This window comes from Catharus ustulatus, chromosome 20 (assembly GCF_009819885.2).
Source record: "Catharus ustulatus isolate bCatUst1 chromosome 20, bCatUst1.pri.v2, whole genome shotgun sequence".
Lineage (NCBI taxonomy): Eukaryota > Metazoa > Chordata > Aves > Passeriformes > Turdidae > Catharus > Catharus ustulatus.
This window is the reverse complement of record NC_046240.1, coordinates 805,878-819,183: the sequence shown is the minus strand read 5'-3', so window position 1 is coordinate 819,183 and position 13,306 is coordinate 805,878. Positions and strand designations below refer to the sequence as shown.

The following is a 13,306-nucleotide window of genomic DNA, read 5'->3' as shown; positions in this document are numbered from 1 at the left end:
CCTGGAGCATCCCTGCTCTGGGATGTCCAACTTCTCCCTGGGGAAATCCCAGAGCTCCAGCAAAATGCCACCAGCCCTGGCGCCACCACTCCTGGGTGGAAGAGACAGAGCCTTGCCAAAACCTGATGATTTTTCACATGAGAGGAGGAAAAAACCCCTCAAACCAACAAAGTTTTTGTTCCTTTTCTCCTCTTTTTATAACACTTCTGATTTGGGGTTTTTGATTAAAAGTGTCACTCTCCCCCCTGCCCTGAGCTCCCTCCGGGAAATGGCTGTTTGCAAACCTGCCCACAGCAGCAATCTCCTTTTCTAGAGGTAATTCAGATTGGAAAAGCTTTAGCATTAAAGTGTGGCTGGTGATGAGCAGAGGAATGCTTAGGTGGGAAAACCTTCACACTGCAGCCCGAGGGATGGCTCAGCTATTGCTGGGGGAGAGGAAATAAAAACGCAGAAAACGAAGGCCTGAAGGAGGAATAGGAGAGAAAAGAGTTAAAGAAGAGCAGAGAGTCAGGAGTTAATACAAAAATAAGCAAATCAAGGAAGAGTTACCCAAGAAGAGGCAAAGGGCAGGAGGATGGGGACGAACAGCCTCGTATTTCAGGCGTCCCTTCCAGGGCTGCTTCAGGCATCGCCGCAGAGCCCATCCTGTGAGGAATCCCCCGTGTGAGCAGATCGCCCTCATTCAGTGGCACCGCTCAGACCAGAGAGGGAAAAGAGGGGGAAGAAGCCTTGGTGATGAGTAAGATCCCCAGACTCAGGCTCTTGGAGGCCGGGCTGAGAGCACAGAGCGCTCTTTGGACAACACATAAATAAATCAGCGGTGCTGCTGCTCCCTTCCCTCGTGAGCTCGGCAGAGCTGGGCCGGAGCCGCCAGGGTTGTTTCGACAGCCGAATCTCTCTGAGGTTGTCTCGTCTGTCCCCAGGCCCGGCTCCTGTGAAGACTCTGATGTCCCCATGTGAGATGTGCCCAGGGTGGCGGGGGACACGAGTGGCAGAGGGTCAGGGACTCCCCGGCCTGTGGGCAGGACTGCATCGGGATGAGATCCTAGCCCATCTCTGCCAGCTCACTCTGCCACACCTCGAGGAAAACCCTCTCTGAGTGCAGAGACGGGATCTGTGCCCCCTGTCCCCAGTGTCCCCCTGTGCCCGAGCCCGCTCTGCCTTGTCTGTCTTCCCAAAACTCTGGGAATCAGCAGCTCCCGGCTGGGGGAGGCAGGAGGTGCTCTCGCCATGCCTGCAGATGTGGATTTGCTGTCCCTGTCCTCTAGAAACTGAACCAGCGCCAGCAATTAGGAGCAATTAAAGGTAATTTACAGTTCCCCGGCCAGTGCAAACACTTGCAGCCAGCAATTACAGGCTCTTCTTCCCCAGCCAGGGAGGGCCGCGCTGCTGGTGCTTGATGCTGATTTTTCCAAGCCAGCTCCAATTCCTTTGGGCTGTAACCCCACACTGAGGGAAGTGTGCTCCAGGATGCCAGCGGGGGGGTGATTGGTGCAAACGCCCCTTTGGCATCGCCGCTGCCTTTCCGATGGGCACCTTGGGGCTCACAGAACACCTCTGCGTTCCTGAACTTCCCCGGGCGCAAGGATTTGTGGATTTTTTCATCACCCACCAAGGTGCAGAAATCCAGCACTGCCCTGGGCAGAGCCCTCGAGGCAGCAGAGCTGAGGGCACCTCTGTGAGCAGGGCGGAACAGTGTCTGGGATATCCCGGGAGATGATAAGGAGGATAACACGTGAATTTTCCTCATGCCTTGCTTGAAAGGATCACCCCATAGAGGGTATGGTGAGATGGGAGAGAAGCAAACGAGGATGATGTTGGAGCAAGAAAAAGGCATGTCTGCACTCTGTCAGCCCACAGAGCATTGGGGGAAGGGAAATAACTCTCAGGATCTCGTTTTTTCAGAAAACCTTTAAGAAAAATTTATGCTGAGTGTCTGTGGCAGAGATGATCAGGAATTCCTAGTGAAAAATGGAGTTATTTTTTGGTTGAAAACATGGCTGTGGAGGAGAAAACAAGCAGCAGCAATCCGTGGGGAGGCTGTAATGAGCAATGAGGGCAGCAGTGGGGGTGCCTCTGCTCCCAGAAACTGATTTTCCCTATTAAATAATCATGGCCTGGAAAGCAGCGAGCTGAGAGCACTCAAGGTGAGCACCTTGAGCTCGGCTGCTCCAGCTGTGAGGAGACCACGTCTCTCTTTGCAAGACAGACCCGAAGTGGCCGAGTGGATGAGGGGAGAGCAGCCAAAATCCGGAGTGCAGAAGGAGGCATAATTGGAAGGAGGGAACAGGATGGCTCATCCACACTGAAGGGTCCCAATTAACTGTATCCACTCCAGGAAAAGATCTGGGAGTCAATGAAACATCTGGCTGATTGCAGCAGAGCTCAGAAGAGCCACAAGATGGGAGGCTGTGCTGTGAAAGGGGGAGAGAGAAACTCTGAATTCATATCAGGGCGCTATAGAAATCAATAGCTCGTCCTCAGCTGGGAGCTGGAGTGAAAGGCACGGAGAGCACCCACGGAAAAGATTGGGAACGCCTTGCCAAGAGACGGTGGAGGGCTGCCAAGCAATGCACAGCGCCGGCAAGGTCAGACAGGTGCTCCTCTTCACTGGTCCTTAAAGCCCAGCAACAAAGGGACATTGAGGGCGTTGAAAAGGCAACCTTTTCAATGATAAAAGGAAACGCTGCTTTGCACCGCACGTAATTAACTCGTAGAACTCCTGCTACGAGACACCATGGCAAGGGCCCAACAGGATTAGATAGGGCTCTGAATGAGAACATCTGTAGTTACATTAGCTGGGATTAATATATATACGGATATAAGCACTGCCAGGCAGCTCCTCACCGCCTGCAGCCAGGAGATTTCCCCCGGGGCCAGGCTCTGCAGAACTGGCTGCCGTGGGCTTTTATAGCTCTGTCTAAAGCTTCCAAATCAGCCCCTATTTTCTGTACAAACCTGCTGAGGCAGAGCATCGCCACTCCAGCCCAGCCAGCGACGCCTTTCTGTGCTTCAGCTCAGGTTTGGGACTAAAAAACACCTGGAAACATCTTGGGGCCATACTTGGGATTAAAAAAAAAAAGCACCATTTTTCAGTTCAGGTGGTTGAACTTGCTGAGATGGTTCTGCCCCACTGAAGACTGACAAATAACAAGACAAAAATGCAAATATTTTCGCACCCCCCCGGTGTTCGGGCCGGAGGTATTCCTAGCCACTAATCCTGCCCCACACACGTGTGGTGAAAGGTAAACAGAGGGATAAATCTCCAGGCTCAGCTCTCCTCAGGTGTGACCTTTATGGAGAAGGTGCCTGAAAAGATCTGCATTTTTTGAGAATTAGCATCTTCCTGTTTTCAGGGAAGCTGCTTCCTTGGGAGGTTTTCAGAGTGATGAAAAATGCTTTTGCCTGGAAAAGAAAAAAAGGCTGGGTTTGCCAGGGTGTCCAGATTTCCTCTTGTCACCCTGGATGTGCCAGGATCACAAATCCCACAGGGTTTGATCCAGCCTGGACTGAGCAGGACTCCAACAATGCATTAAACTGGACAAAACCCCTTAATTAGCAATAATCATTGATGAAGGCTCCTGAATCCAGAAATCATATTCAGTTTTAAGTATAAATTCAATTCCAGGTAGCCAGTCTGCCTTAGGTGCACATTTAGATTTAAGCAGGCTTTAAAAAGCTTTTCCAGAATTATGGCAAAAAACTGCTTCCCTTCGGTTGCTTCCCTTCTTTCCTCCAAAGATTTCAACAGGAGTAAAAAAAAAGTGACTCCAGAAAACTTCTGCTGGAAAAAAAAATGTAACAAACCCAGGTTTGTTGTCAAAATGTCAAAACAAATTCAATTTAAATTCTCCTGTTGCCTCAATCACATCCTGATGCAGCAAACATGTCTCACTTAACCTTGTGGTTTAGTGTTTAGAGGGGGGTGGTTCTGGCATCACTACTTGAGTTTTTTTTGTTGTTGTAGAGTTGTTTTTTTTTCCTGCTCAGGTATTTTAAATCCTGCTCTCTCTGAACACATCTTGCCTGGGAATTCAAGGTGTGAGAATTCCTGGAGTGTCCCTCGTAGCCGAAATCCATCCCAGAGGTGACCTTGAAGTGGTCCCAAGGAGGACAGGATGTTTTCACAGCTTTTCTTTGGCTCCTGTCTTTGGGAAATCAATTCAAAATAAGGAGGGCTCCTTCCTTTGGGTACCTATCCCAGTTATTTGTCCATGGATCACAGAAGTCTGAGCTGAACCTGTGCACCTGAGCACTGAGGAGAGGTTTGTGCTGGCTCTGGGGCCATTCCGTGGGGATGGGAGAGCCCACAGGCACTGCCAGAGCATCTCCAGCACGGGCAGCACCTCCTGCAAATCCCACGGACTTCTGAGGAAGAGAAGCTGGAATTTAGGGTGCACCCACCCAGTGTGGCCCCAGCTGGTTTGCAAAGCAGAAGCAGGGGTGGAAAATGTCCCTGTGCTAACTCTGAATACCAGTAATGACAATCAGTATTAACCATTAACTGCTCTGCTGTGAGCTCCTCAGCCTGTCTGCACACTGGCAGCTGGATTTAGCCCTCCAAAGTATCATGTTTGTGCTCAATGTCCCTCAGCACATTCTCCTGGAGATTTAAAGGTTTCTTGCCAGCAGAACATGAATTCCTCCTTTTATTGAACAGAGCCAAACAATCTCTGGGTGTCTCCTGCTGTCCCTCCTCCCACGCCACTTCTCAGGGCTCTCCCATTTCCCCTCCTGGACTGGCACTCGGGGGAGCCAAGGGCTTTGGTGCCCTGCAGTTTGGGCCAAATTTCACAGATTAGACCTTGGCTTTGTCTTCTCCATAACAAGGAACAGACAGGGCCACAAAGCCTCCACTGAGCTGGAGTCGCCACTAATCCAGAGGGGCCTTGGAACCCCAGCAATAAATCCACTTTTTGGGCAGGGGCACTGTGGGCAGGCATCAGTGACACACACAATGAGACAATTATGGCAGCACTTTCCCAAATGCTGGAAAATTGCTTAGTTCCAAAATTTTTAAAACTTCCATGGAGGGCTCCACTTCCCACGTGATTCCAGCAGGGCTGGAGAAGATGCCGGGAATGCTGAGATGAAGCATTGGGGTTTCCTTCACTCCACTTTGCTGGGAAGACTTGAGTTTTATCATGGAGGATGTGATCCTTTTGATTTTTCCATCAAAAATGTCAGACCTGCTGGGGCAGCTCTGGCTAGGCCAAGAGCAGCAGCTCAGTGGCCTCATGGATCTAAAGAAAATCCAGCTCCCCCTGCTCTCATGGGATATGCTATATGAGGAAGAGTGGGTTGGGAATGCTGTTATTGAAGGAAAAAAAAAAAAAGAGAGGCAAAGTTTTTCTCTTCCTGATGGGTTTTTAGCCTGGCTCTGGAGGAAACAAGGTTCCTACAAGTGCATTCTCCCACTAATAATAAAAGTCAAATCTGGCAGCGGAGCAGAAGGCTCAGGGATAATGAGGTTGCCACAAGCCTCAGGAAAGGAGGCAGTGGGGAAGGTGAGGAAGAAGCTGGAAAAGCTCTGCAGGAAAGGATCCTTTTGGTGTGCACAGCCTTCACAGGCCACCAAAGCATCCACAGTGGGGAGAGTCCCCAGCACCCCAAGAGCAGGGAGAAATCCCAGTGAGAGCTCCTGCGGCACAAATTCCAGCCCTTCATCTGTGATGCTCTAAGAAGCATCTGTTTAACTGGAAAAGAAATCCTTTCCTACCAGAAAACAAAAACAAAAACAAAAGCAACAACAACAACAACAACAACAAAACCAAAACCCTTTTCATTTTAGTATGCTGAAAACCAGAGTGTGGGGATGAGCAGGACTGAGCTTGGGTTTAATTCTCAGGATCTGAGAGCCCGAAGCACTTTCCACTCCCGAGAACTGCTCTGAAGAAGGAAATTATCTCAATTATTGGAAAACATTCATGGGGAAGGCAAAATATTCATTTTCTTTCCTCTGTCTCATGGATATGCAAAGATCTGGCTGTGCAAGTGAATTTAGCAACTTTTGTCCTTAGTCTGAGACCAGCGATGGAGAGCTGAGGTTTAGTCTGGTTTTATTTTCTTAATAGGGCGCAAATTCCCCTCTATTGTGTCGCCACTTCTGACAAACCACATCCCAACCTGCCCTCCGGGATTGCTCCTGGATGTTTCTCTGCTGGAAACCCAAACCCAAACCCCAGTTTGGAAGGTGGCCGGCCCCCAGTTTATCCCGTAAACCCCTTCTGGGCACCAGCATTGCCAGAATGTGATTTTTCAGGAATGCAGAGCCAGCTCTTGTCAGGGAATCAATGCTGTACACTTTTCCTATTCAGCTGGATCACGCACGTCTGCCATGGATTCGGGACTCAGCTGTGAGCTGTGTCTCTCCTCTGAAGGTGCTGAGGTGGTTTCCAGGTGGCAATGGAGATTCCAGCTCCTTCTGAGGGGCTCTGAAGCAGCCTCCTCCATCCTCCTCACAGCTCCCTGGATTCAGCAGGGTCTTGCCCTGAATTCCACAGCTCAGCAAACTCTGCCCACTCTGCCTCACAGAGAGGAAGCTGCCTAATTTGATCTGTCTGGTCATCCGTCATTAAAATGTGGATTTTAATGGATTTTTAAAAAGCTGGCATGGAGATGCCTTGTGCTGTGCTTAGTCTTTGACCAAAAAAAAAATCACTGCTTTCCCATGGTTTCCTTTTACTAACTCAGAACAGCGTAAGAGTTTTAGTAATGCTCATGTCCCTTCTTTTCTCTGGGATCCTTCCAGCCCAGGTGGGTGAATGGTGCAGCTCTGCCCCGGGTCCTGGCAGGGCCATGGAGGAGGTGACACTTGGTGGCACTTGAACCTCTTGTGCTGCCCAAGGACACTCCCACAGTGACCTGTGAGCACGGACAGCTTAAAGCCGCATTTCTAGAAACTTTCTCCGATGGTCTGTGTGTGTCTGGGGGTTGTGATGACAAGTTTTAGATGCAGAAGCCATAAATCAGTTCTCAGGGCTTGCAATATCAATATAAGGAATTATGGGGCCATGGGGAAGGGGTGACTCAGGCATAGCCACTGACAAATGCAGGATGGAAATGCAACTAGAAAGAAGAGAAACCCCACAGTCCTGGGGAGAAATTAAAATCTGTGCTTGGCAGATCAATGCCTGGGAAGTTTGGAATTTCTCCAAGGATGTGATTTCTCAGAGGTGACCAAGCCCTGACACAAGAGCCTAACCCAAGCCCTGCCAGTACCAGGAGCTGGATCCTCTCTCATCTCAGCAGCTCCAGCTGGAATCCAAGGAGGAGAAAAAAAGGAGGAAAGGAAGGGAGGGAAGTTTGACCTTAAGGACAACCCCCTGGGGTGAATTCCTGGGAAGTATTGCCTTGGAGTTTGCCTTAAAACCGGGAGGGAGGGGCATCAAAATGAGGCAGCTCCGGACAGGGGAGAACCTCCCTCTTCAACCCCTCCTGAGGTGACCCTGTCAGGGTCAGGGCAGAGCTGTGCTGGTCCCAGCAGAGACCTGCAGTGAGGAAAGCCTGGGGACAGAGCTCTGCAGGAGCCACCACTGCTGGCCCTGCTGGTCCTGGAGTCCTGGTGCAGGGATCCAGCCAGGCCATCCCAATACCTTTGGCGTGCTTCAGCTCTGAGCTTCTCTGCCCCACCCAGCTGTGGCTGGTGGCTCGGGGACCGTGGGGACAGGGGACATCTCCGTGGCTGATGGGATGTTGGCCACGACTGGAACCATGGACAGACTGGTGTCCCTACCCTACACGGGGACACCAGCAATGGGACGCTTCTGGTGGCAGTGGCACCATTCTCAGACCCTGCTGTTTGCCGTGGGTGTTCCCCCTGCCACCCACTGCACCCCAGCTTCTCAGCGGGACCCAGCAGCAGGCACAGAGAGGTTCCATCTCCCCTGGCCCAGCCTCCAGGGAATGAGCTCTCAGCTCTAAGCTGGTCACGCAGCTCCCTCTATAGTCACTCGAGAGACGGGGACCGGTGCCACTGTCCCTGTCACCGGGGGCTCTGCTCTCCCAGCAGCACCCGGAGCCAAAGGGGTTTGAGTTCTTCCCCATTCAATTCCTGTGACTGCATGGGGAAACACTCTTTATCTGCACCTGTGAAATCAAGGACGGGAGGCTGAGCTCATGGGCACACATCTCACCTCCCTCTGCTCCAGCCCAAACTGCCTCCAAAATGCAAATGTCCAATCTTGACCCTTGGTGGGTGCAGGCCAGGACAGGCAGGGAGGCTGGAAGTGCTTTTTGGGGTATACACAAGGCACGAAATCCTGCAGCACAGCTGGAAAACTCCCTGAGCTGCAGCAGCAGCAGCACACAGACAATCCCATTTCCTCCCAAAACACTGAGCCCTGATGAATGTGACCTCTCCAGGTGCCAAATCCTGCCCCTGCACGAGGGGTTTGCACTGGCAGCCCCAGCACAAGTGCATTCAGAGCACGTCTCGTTTGTCATCTTTTCATCAAAAAGTGTGCAAAGCCTCTCCCCAAAGTGCAGAGCTGTTTTACAGCCAGGCTATAAAACCCTGCAGACTCTCTACTCCAATGGAATTACATTAGTGCCAATAATCTGGCAAATATCAGGAGGGAATTTAATCAAAAGAACCAACAGCAGGGCCCTGATTTACAGCGGCCCGTGACAGAGCGGGGTGGACGAGGGTATGCAGGACCCAGATGTGGAATTTCACTTGCAACATCATTTGGAGCAGAGGGAAAGCAGAAGGAACTGGAAGCAGGGCTTCAGCGTGCTGGGAGCTCTTGGTGATTTCTCAAAACCAGGGAGTAAGGACGAACAATTCGTCCTTGTCTGAGTCTGAAAAAATGAACCTGAAAATTCCTTATAGTCCGAGTTCTGTTGCTTCTCAGGACAGCCCCCACACCAGGGGTGTGCCCAGGAGCGGGGTTGTGATGTGTCTGCCAGGACAAAGGGCATCCTGCTCCCCTGCCTGCTGGGGTGAGCCCACCCACCCCCGTGGAGAGGAGCAGCGGCTCCATCGGGCTCCTCCAGCCCGGGGGCCGTGGCCGGGGCAGGGATCAGCTGCAGTCTGACCTCGGAACTTCAGGGGAGCCCTGGCTTGGTGTCCTTGGGCTTGCCTGACCACCCACCCGGAGAGCCACATCCTCCATGCCCAGCTCCATGCCCAGCTGCAGCATGGCAGGCTCTGGCACACACCCAGCATTGCCACTCCATGCAATATCCCTGCTCCATCTGTCATCAATTCCTTTGCCTGTGGTTTGCAGCCTCTGTGTCACGGCCTGCCTGGTGTGGCTCTGTCCCAGGGCATCTCTGGCCACTGACAACTCCAGGCTTTTGTCATTTTTGCAAGGAAAACCACTGGAAGCAAACACAGAGCAAAGCAGCGGGCTGGATCACTGTTAGCCATGAGGGAAAGCCATCCTTAAACCTCAGCTCCTTATGCCTTCACCTGCACTGCTGATGTGAACTTCAGCTCATTAGAAAAGTCTTTTATTTATCAATCATTAAAAGTTTGGCTGTTGGAAATACAAGCAGCCCTGAACTGGACAGGGGGTGTTGCTCAGCTCTGCTTTCTGCTCACCTTTTGCTACCTGAGCCTCACCCATGCCCTGCAACATGTGCAAAAGTTTGTGGAATTCTCTTTTTCTCCAAGTTAAAAAAAGGACACAATGTGCAAGCATTTCTGTCATGTCATGTTTCTGCATAATTACCCAAACCAACCATTTCAAACAATGCAAGTCCAGTCTCTTTAGTTTCCTGATGTTTGATGTGTTGTGAGTTGAGGCACCTCGTGCATGGGATGGAGTGGGAGATGAGGAATGCAAGGCACAGGAGAGGCAGTGTAGCTGGATGGGTCTGTTAGGCTGAATAAATGGAGTTGAATTAATGAAAAGATTTCTCTGGCAGCTCTTGCATGGAGCTTTTGCTGTGAGATCACCCAAGATCTTGCTGGGGTGGGTGAGAGCCACGAGCTCCTCAGCAGCTCCCAAGGCACCAGGGCTCTCTGAAATGCTTTTATTTAAATTTATTATGTGTGGGACATGATCAGAGTGATGTGATGGATTAAAGAATCAGGTTTTATAGAGAAAATATAGAGAAAATATTGTTCTACTGGCAGTGATGAGGGAGGTGGCAGGAGCTCAGGATGGTTAATTCCTTAATTTTAACCACATTCAGTCGAAACGAGGCTCCAGGAGTGTTGGTTTGGTGAGATGGTAAATTAATGTTGCTATCAATGGAGAGGTGACTGGAGCTGTTAAATGGGAGGGTTGGCTTTAAACCTGCCCATTTTCAACAATTATTTCAGCAGAAGCCCCGAGTCAGGAGAGAAAAATAGAGGGAACACAAACCCCTCTGTGTGATAAACAGATCAGGGGAAAAGGAGTTTTCAGAGGGATGCCAGTGCTGTGGGGAACTTCATTTCACTGCTGCTGTAGGGATGGGGGGTTTGCCCCCACAAAAACCCCTCGAGGGCCGGGAAATGGCACTCATGGGCTGTGAGGCATGCCCAGCACAGTTACCACAACCTTTTGTGTCGGGAGGCTCGATGGGCATGGGTTGGCACAGACCACGGGGGCTGGAGGAGCGCTGACATTTGGTCACCCCATCTTCAGGTGCAGGAGAGGTTCAAGGAGTCAGAGCAGAGAACAGAGCGATTGCAAAGAGGATTTCACAGAGAAAATTATCTGCAAGTGGGGAATTCAGCCTGAGCACTGCCCGGAGCCAGTGATGGCTTCTGGGTGCTGGCTTGGGGAGACAGGCACGGAATGGCTCCGAGGTTTCCCACCTGCAGGTGCCACCCAGCCAGGTTTTTGGGCAGGACTTGGTGCTGTCAGTGACAATGAAGGGCCAGGGGACAGCAAGGAGGGACAGACAGGAGAGGGGAACTGCTGCCCGGCCAGGGAGGAGACCTGGGAAAAGCAGGAATGAGCACCTGGGAAATATAAAAAAAATCTCATTGAAATTGTTTCTACAAGGATCAGAAAGGGGGAGTAGGACTGTCTGAAAAAGGGATTTATTTTCCAGTGTGGCAAAAGATGTCTGTTTTCAGTAAGAAAAAAGAAAGAAAACAAAAAAATTGAAAGTGCTGGAGACCCAAAACTTCCCAGCCAAAAATACCGGTCTGAAGCCAAAAAGCTTTCCATTTCTTGTTGAAATGAATCTTTAGAGAGAAAAGAGCTGAGGATTTCTGTGGGAAACCCCAACATTTTCTAATCTGGCTTTTGAATGTTTGCTTGATTCCTTTCACTGCACCTCAGGTTCAGGATTTCCATCTCTTCCAGCAGCAGCTGAGAGTTAAAAGGGCTCATTTGCAGGATTTGCTCTTCTTGCTGCTGCCGCCCCATCTGAATCCCAGCTCGCCTCCACAGCCACACGAGGAAACCTCAAAATACTCCAAGCTCAAAATAAACTCGTTTCCCCTTTTTCTGTTCTCTCCTCGACCGCAGGAGTGACAAGTTCTGTGCGTGGGCTCAGCTCTGCCTGAAGGGTGGGAACTGGAGACGGGGCTTGGAGGAGGCTGATTTAAATTCTACATTTCACCCATACCTGGGATTTTGTGCCACTCTGCCCTTGCAGGGTGATGACCAGGTAGGAGCAGATGAAGCACAATTTGTAAGTGATAAACCCTGAAATAATTTGAAGTTTTCCTCAGCAGTGAGGGTTTCTATTTCCATGGCCTCGTCCTCAGCAGGAGGCTGGGGACAGCAGGGAGAGGTGATGGCAGGGGATGTGGGTGGCCTTGTCCTCACCAGGAGGCTGCAGAGGTGACGGGAGGGAATGTGGGGGCATAAGAAGTCATTCCAAACGGCAAAAAAAGCAATTCCAAACGAGTTTGGGAGAGGGGGGAGCGGGAGGAGCTCAGCGAGAGGAAGAGCTGCGGAAGCAGAGCTGCAGGGAGGGGCTGGGGAAGGAAGAGCTGAGGTTGCCACCACCCACGCCTGCCCCCGTACCTTTGCAGGCCTTGCGGTGGGAGATGGGCTTGCTGAGGTCGCGGTAGAAGCCCTCCTTGCAGTAGTGGCAGTGCCTGCCCGCCGTGTTGTGCCGGCAGTTGAGGCACACGCCGCCGCTCTTGCGCCCCGACAGCTTGAACAGCTCCATGTTGAAGCGACAGCGCCGCGCGTGCAGGTTGCAGTTGCAGGCTGAGGGAGGCAAAGAGGGGACATGGTCACATCTGTGCCCAGACTGGGAGGTGCCAACCCCAGAGAGCTGGTCCCAACCCTTCTGTGTGTGCGCTGTCAGACTGGGGGTCACAGGATGGTGGCACCTCTGGCTGTGGCAAGCTCGGCACATCCCTTCCTGTTGTGTGCCGTGAGGTGAGCCCAGCTTCTTGGAGGGCACAAAGAGGTTGCCAAGAGCAAGTTTCACTGGCCTGACTGGCATTAAATATGGCTTTGGCTCTCCCCGCTCGCAGTGTGGGTTGCAGGGGGGCTGTGAGGACAGGGGCCCAACTGTGGTTAGGGGACAGAGCACACAGACCCCTGTGGCACCTTCAGCTTTGTCACAAGCACTTTCCCCCATGGAAGCTCCACTCATCTCCTTTCTCATCCACTCTCACTTTGTGTTGTTACTGCTCAGTGCAAAGGTCCCCAAACTGCTGAGAAACTCCCAGTTCCCTGCACATCAGGAACTCCCTCTGTCCCTGTGGGAAGGAGTTTCCATCATCACCTGCCTGACCTTCCCAGTATTCCCACTCTCACCAGTTCTGAAACACACACATTTGAGCTCTGAGTACCTTTCCAAGACCTTCCTAGCTGGTTTCTGCCTCAGCTTTCCACACCACAGGCTCTATCAGCCACCTGCAGCCCTGACCATGTTGATAATACTCATTCTTGCCCCTGCATTCCCCATCCCACCTGGGTCAGGCCCAGTTAGCCAAATTCCAAAACATGCCCCCCTGCTTTGATTGCTGTGGCTGAGCTGTCCAATTCCTCCACCAAATGCAGCCTAAAGTCAACACCAGGCCTATTTTAACAGGGGGCCTTTGCAAAGGACAACTTTGGGACTTCAAAAGCTCGACCCCTTGCCCGCCTCTCCCCAGAGCTGTCACGGGGCCATCAGGAGGCAGTTGCTGGGGCTCTGGGCTTTGCTGAGAATTTTATAGCTTGTTTTCTTTTCCCGTGGCTTTTATTTGCTCTTCACCCCTGAACAATGCAGCTGTGCCATGCCAGCCCACAGCTGGGCCCCTCGCCTCGGCACTGAGGTGTCACAGCTCCGGGCTTGTCACCTTTCCTCTGAGCACAGATGTCTTAATCCCTCATTCCTTCCTGTTTACCTTATGGTGCTCTCCCAACACAAAGCCACGCTGTATTTGCTTAATTATCAAATTTCAGCCCAGAAA

The 13,306-nt window shown here is 51.5% G+C and overlaps 1 protein-coding gene across 1 annotated transcript in view; it reads right to left on the bottom strand.

The window, feature by feature from the left end:
• The window catches only part of NTN1 (netrin 1), an 87,352-nt gene that overhangs the window by 26,234 nt on the left and 47,812 nt on the right, over positions 1-13,306 (bottom strand). The window contains exon 2 of the mRNA XM_033077119.1: positions 11,919-12,107. Coding sequence (XP_032933010.1) covers positions 11,919-12,107 — 189 coding nt within the window. The remainder of the gene's footprint in view (positions 1-11,918; positions 12,108-13,306) is intronic.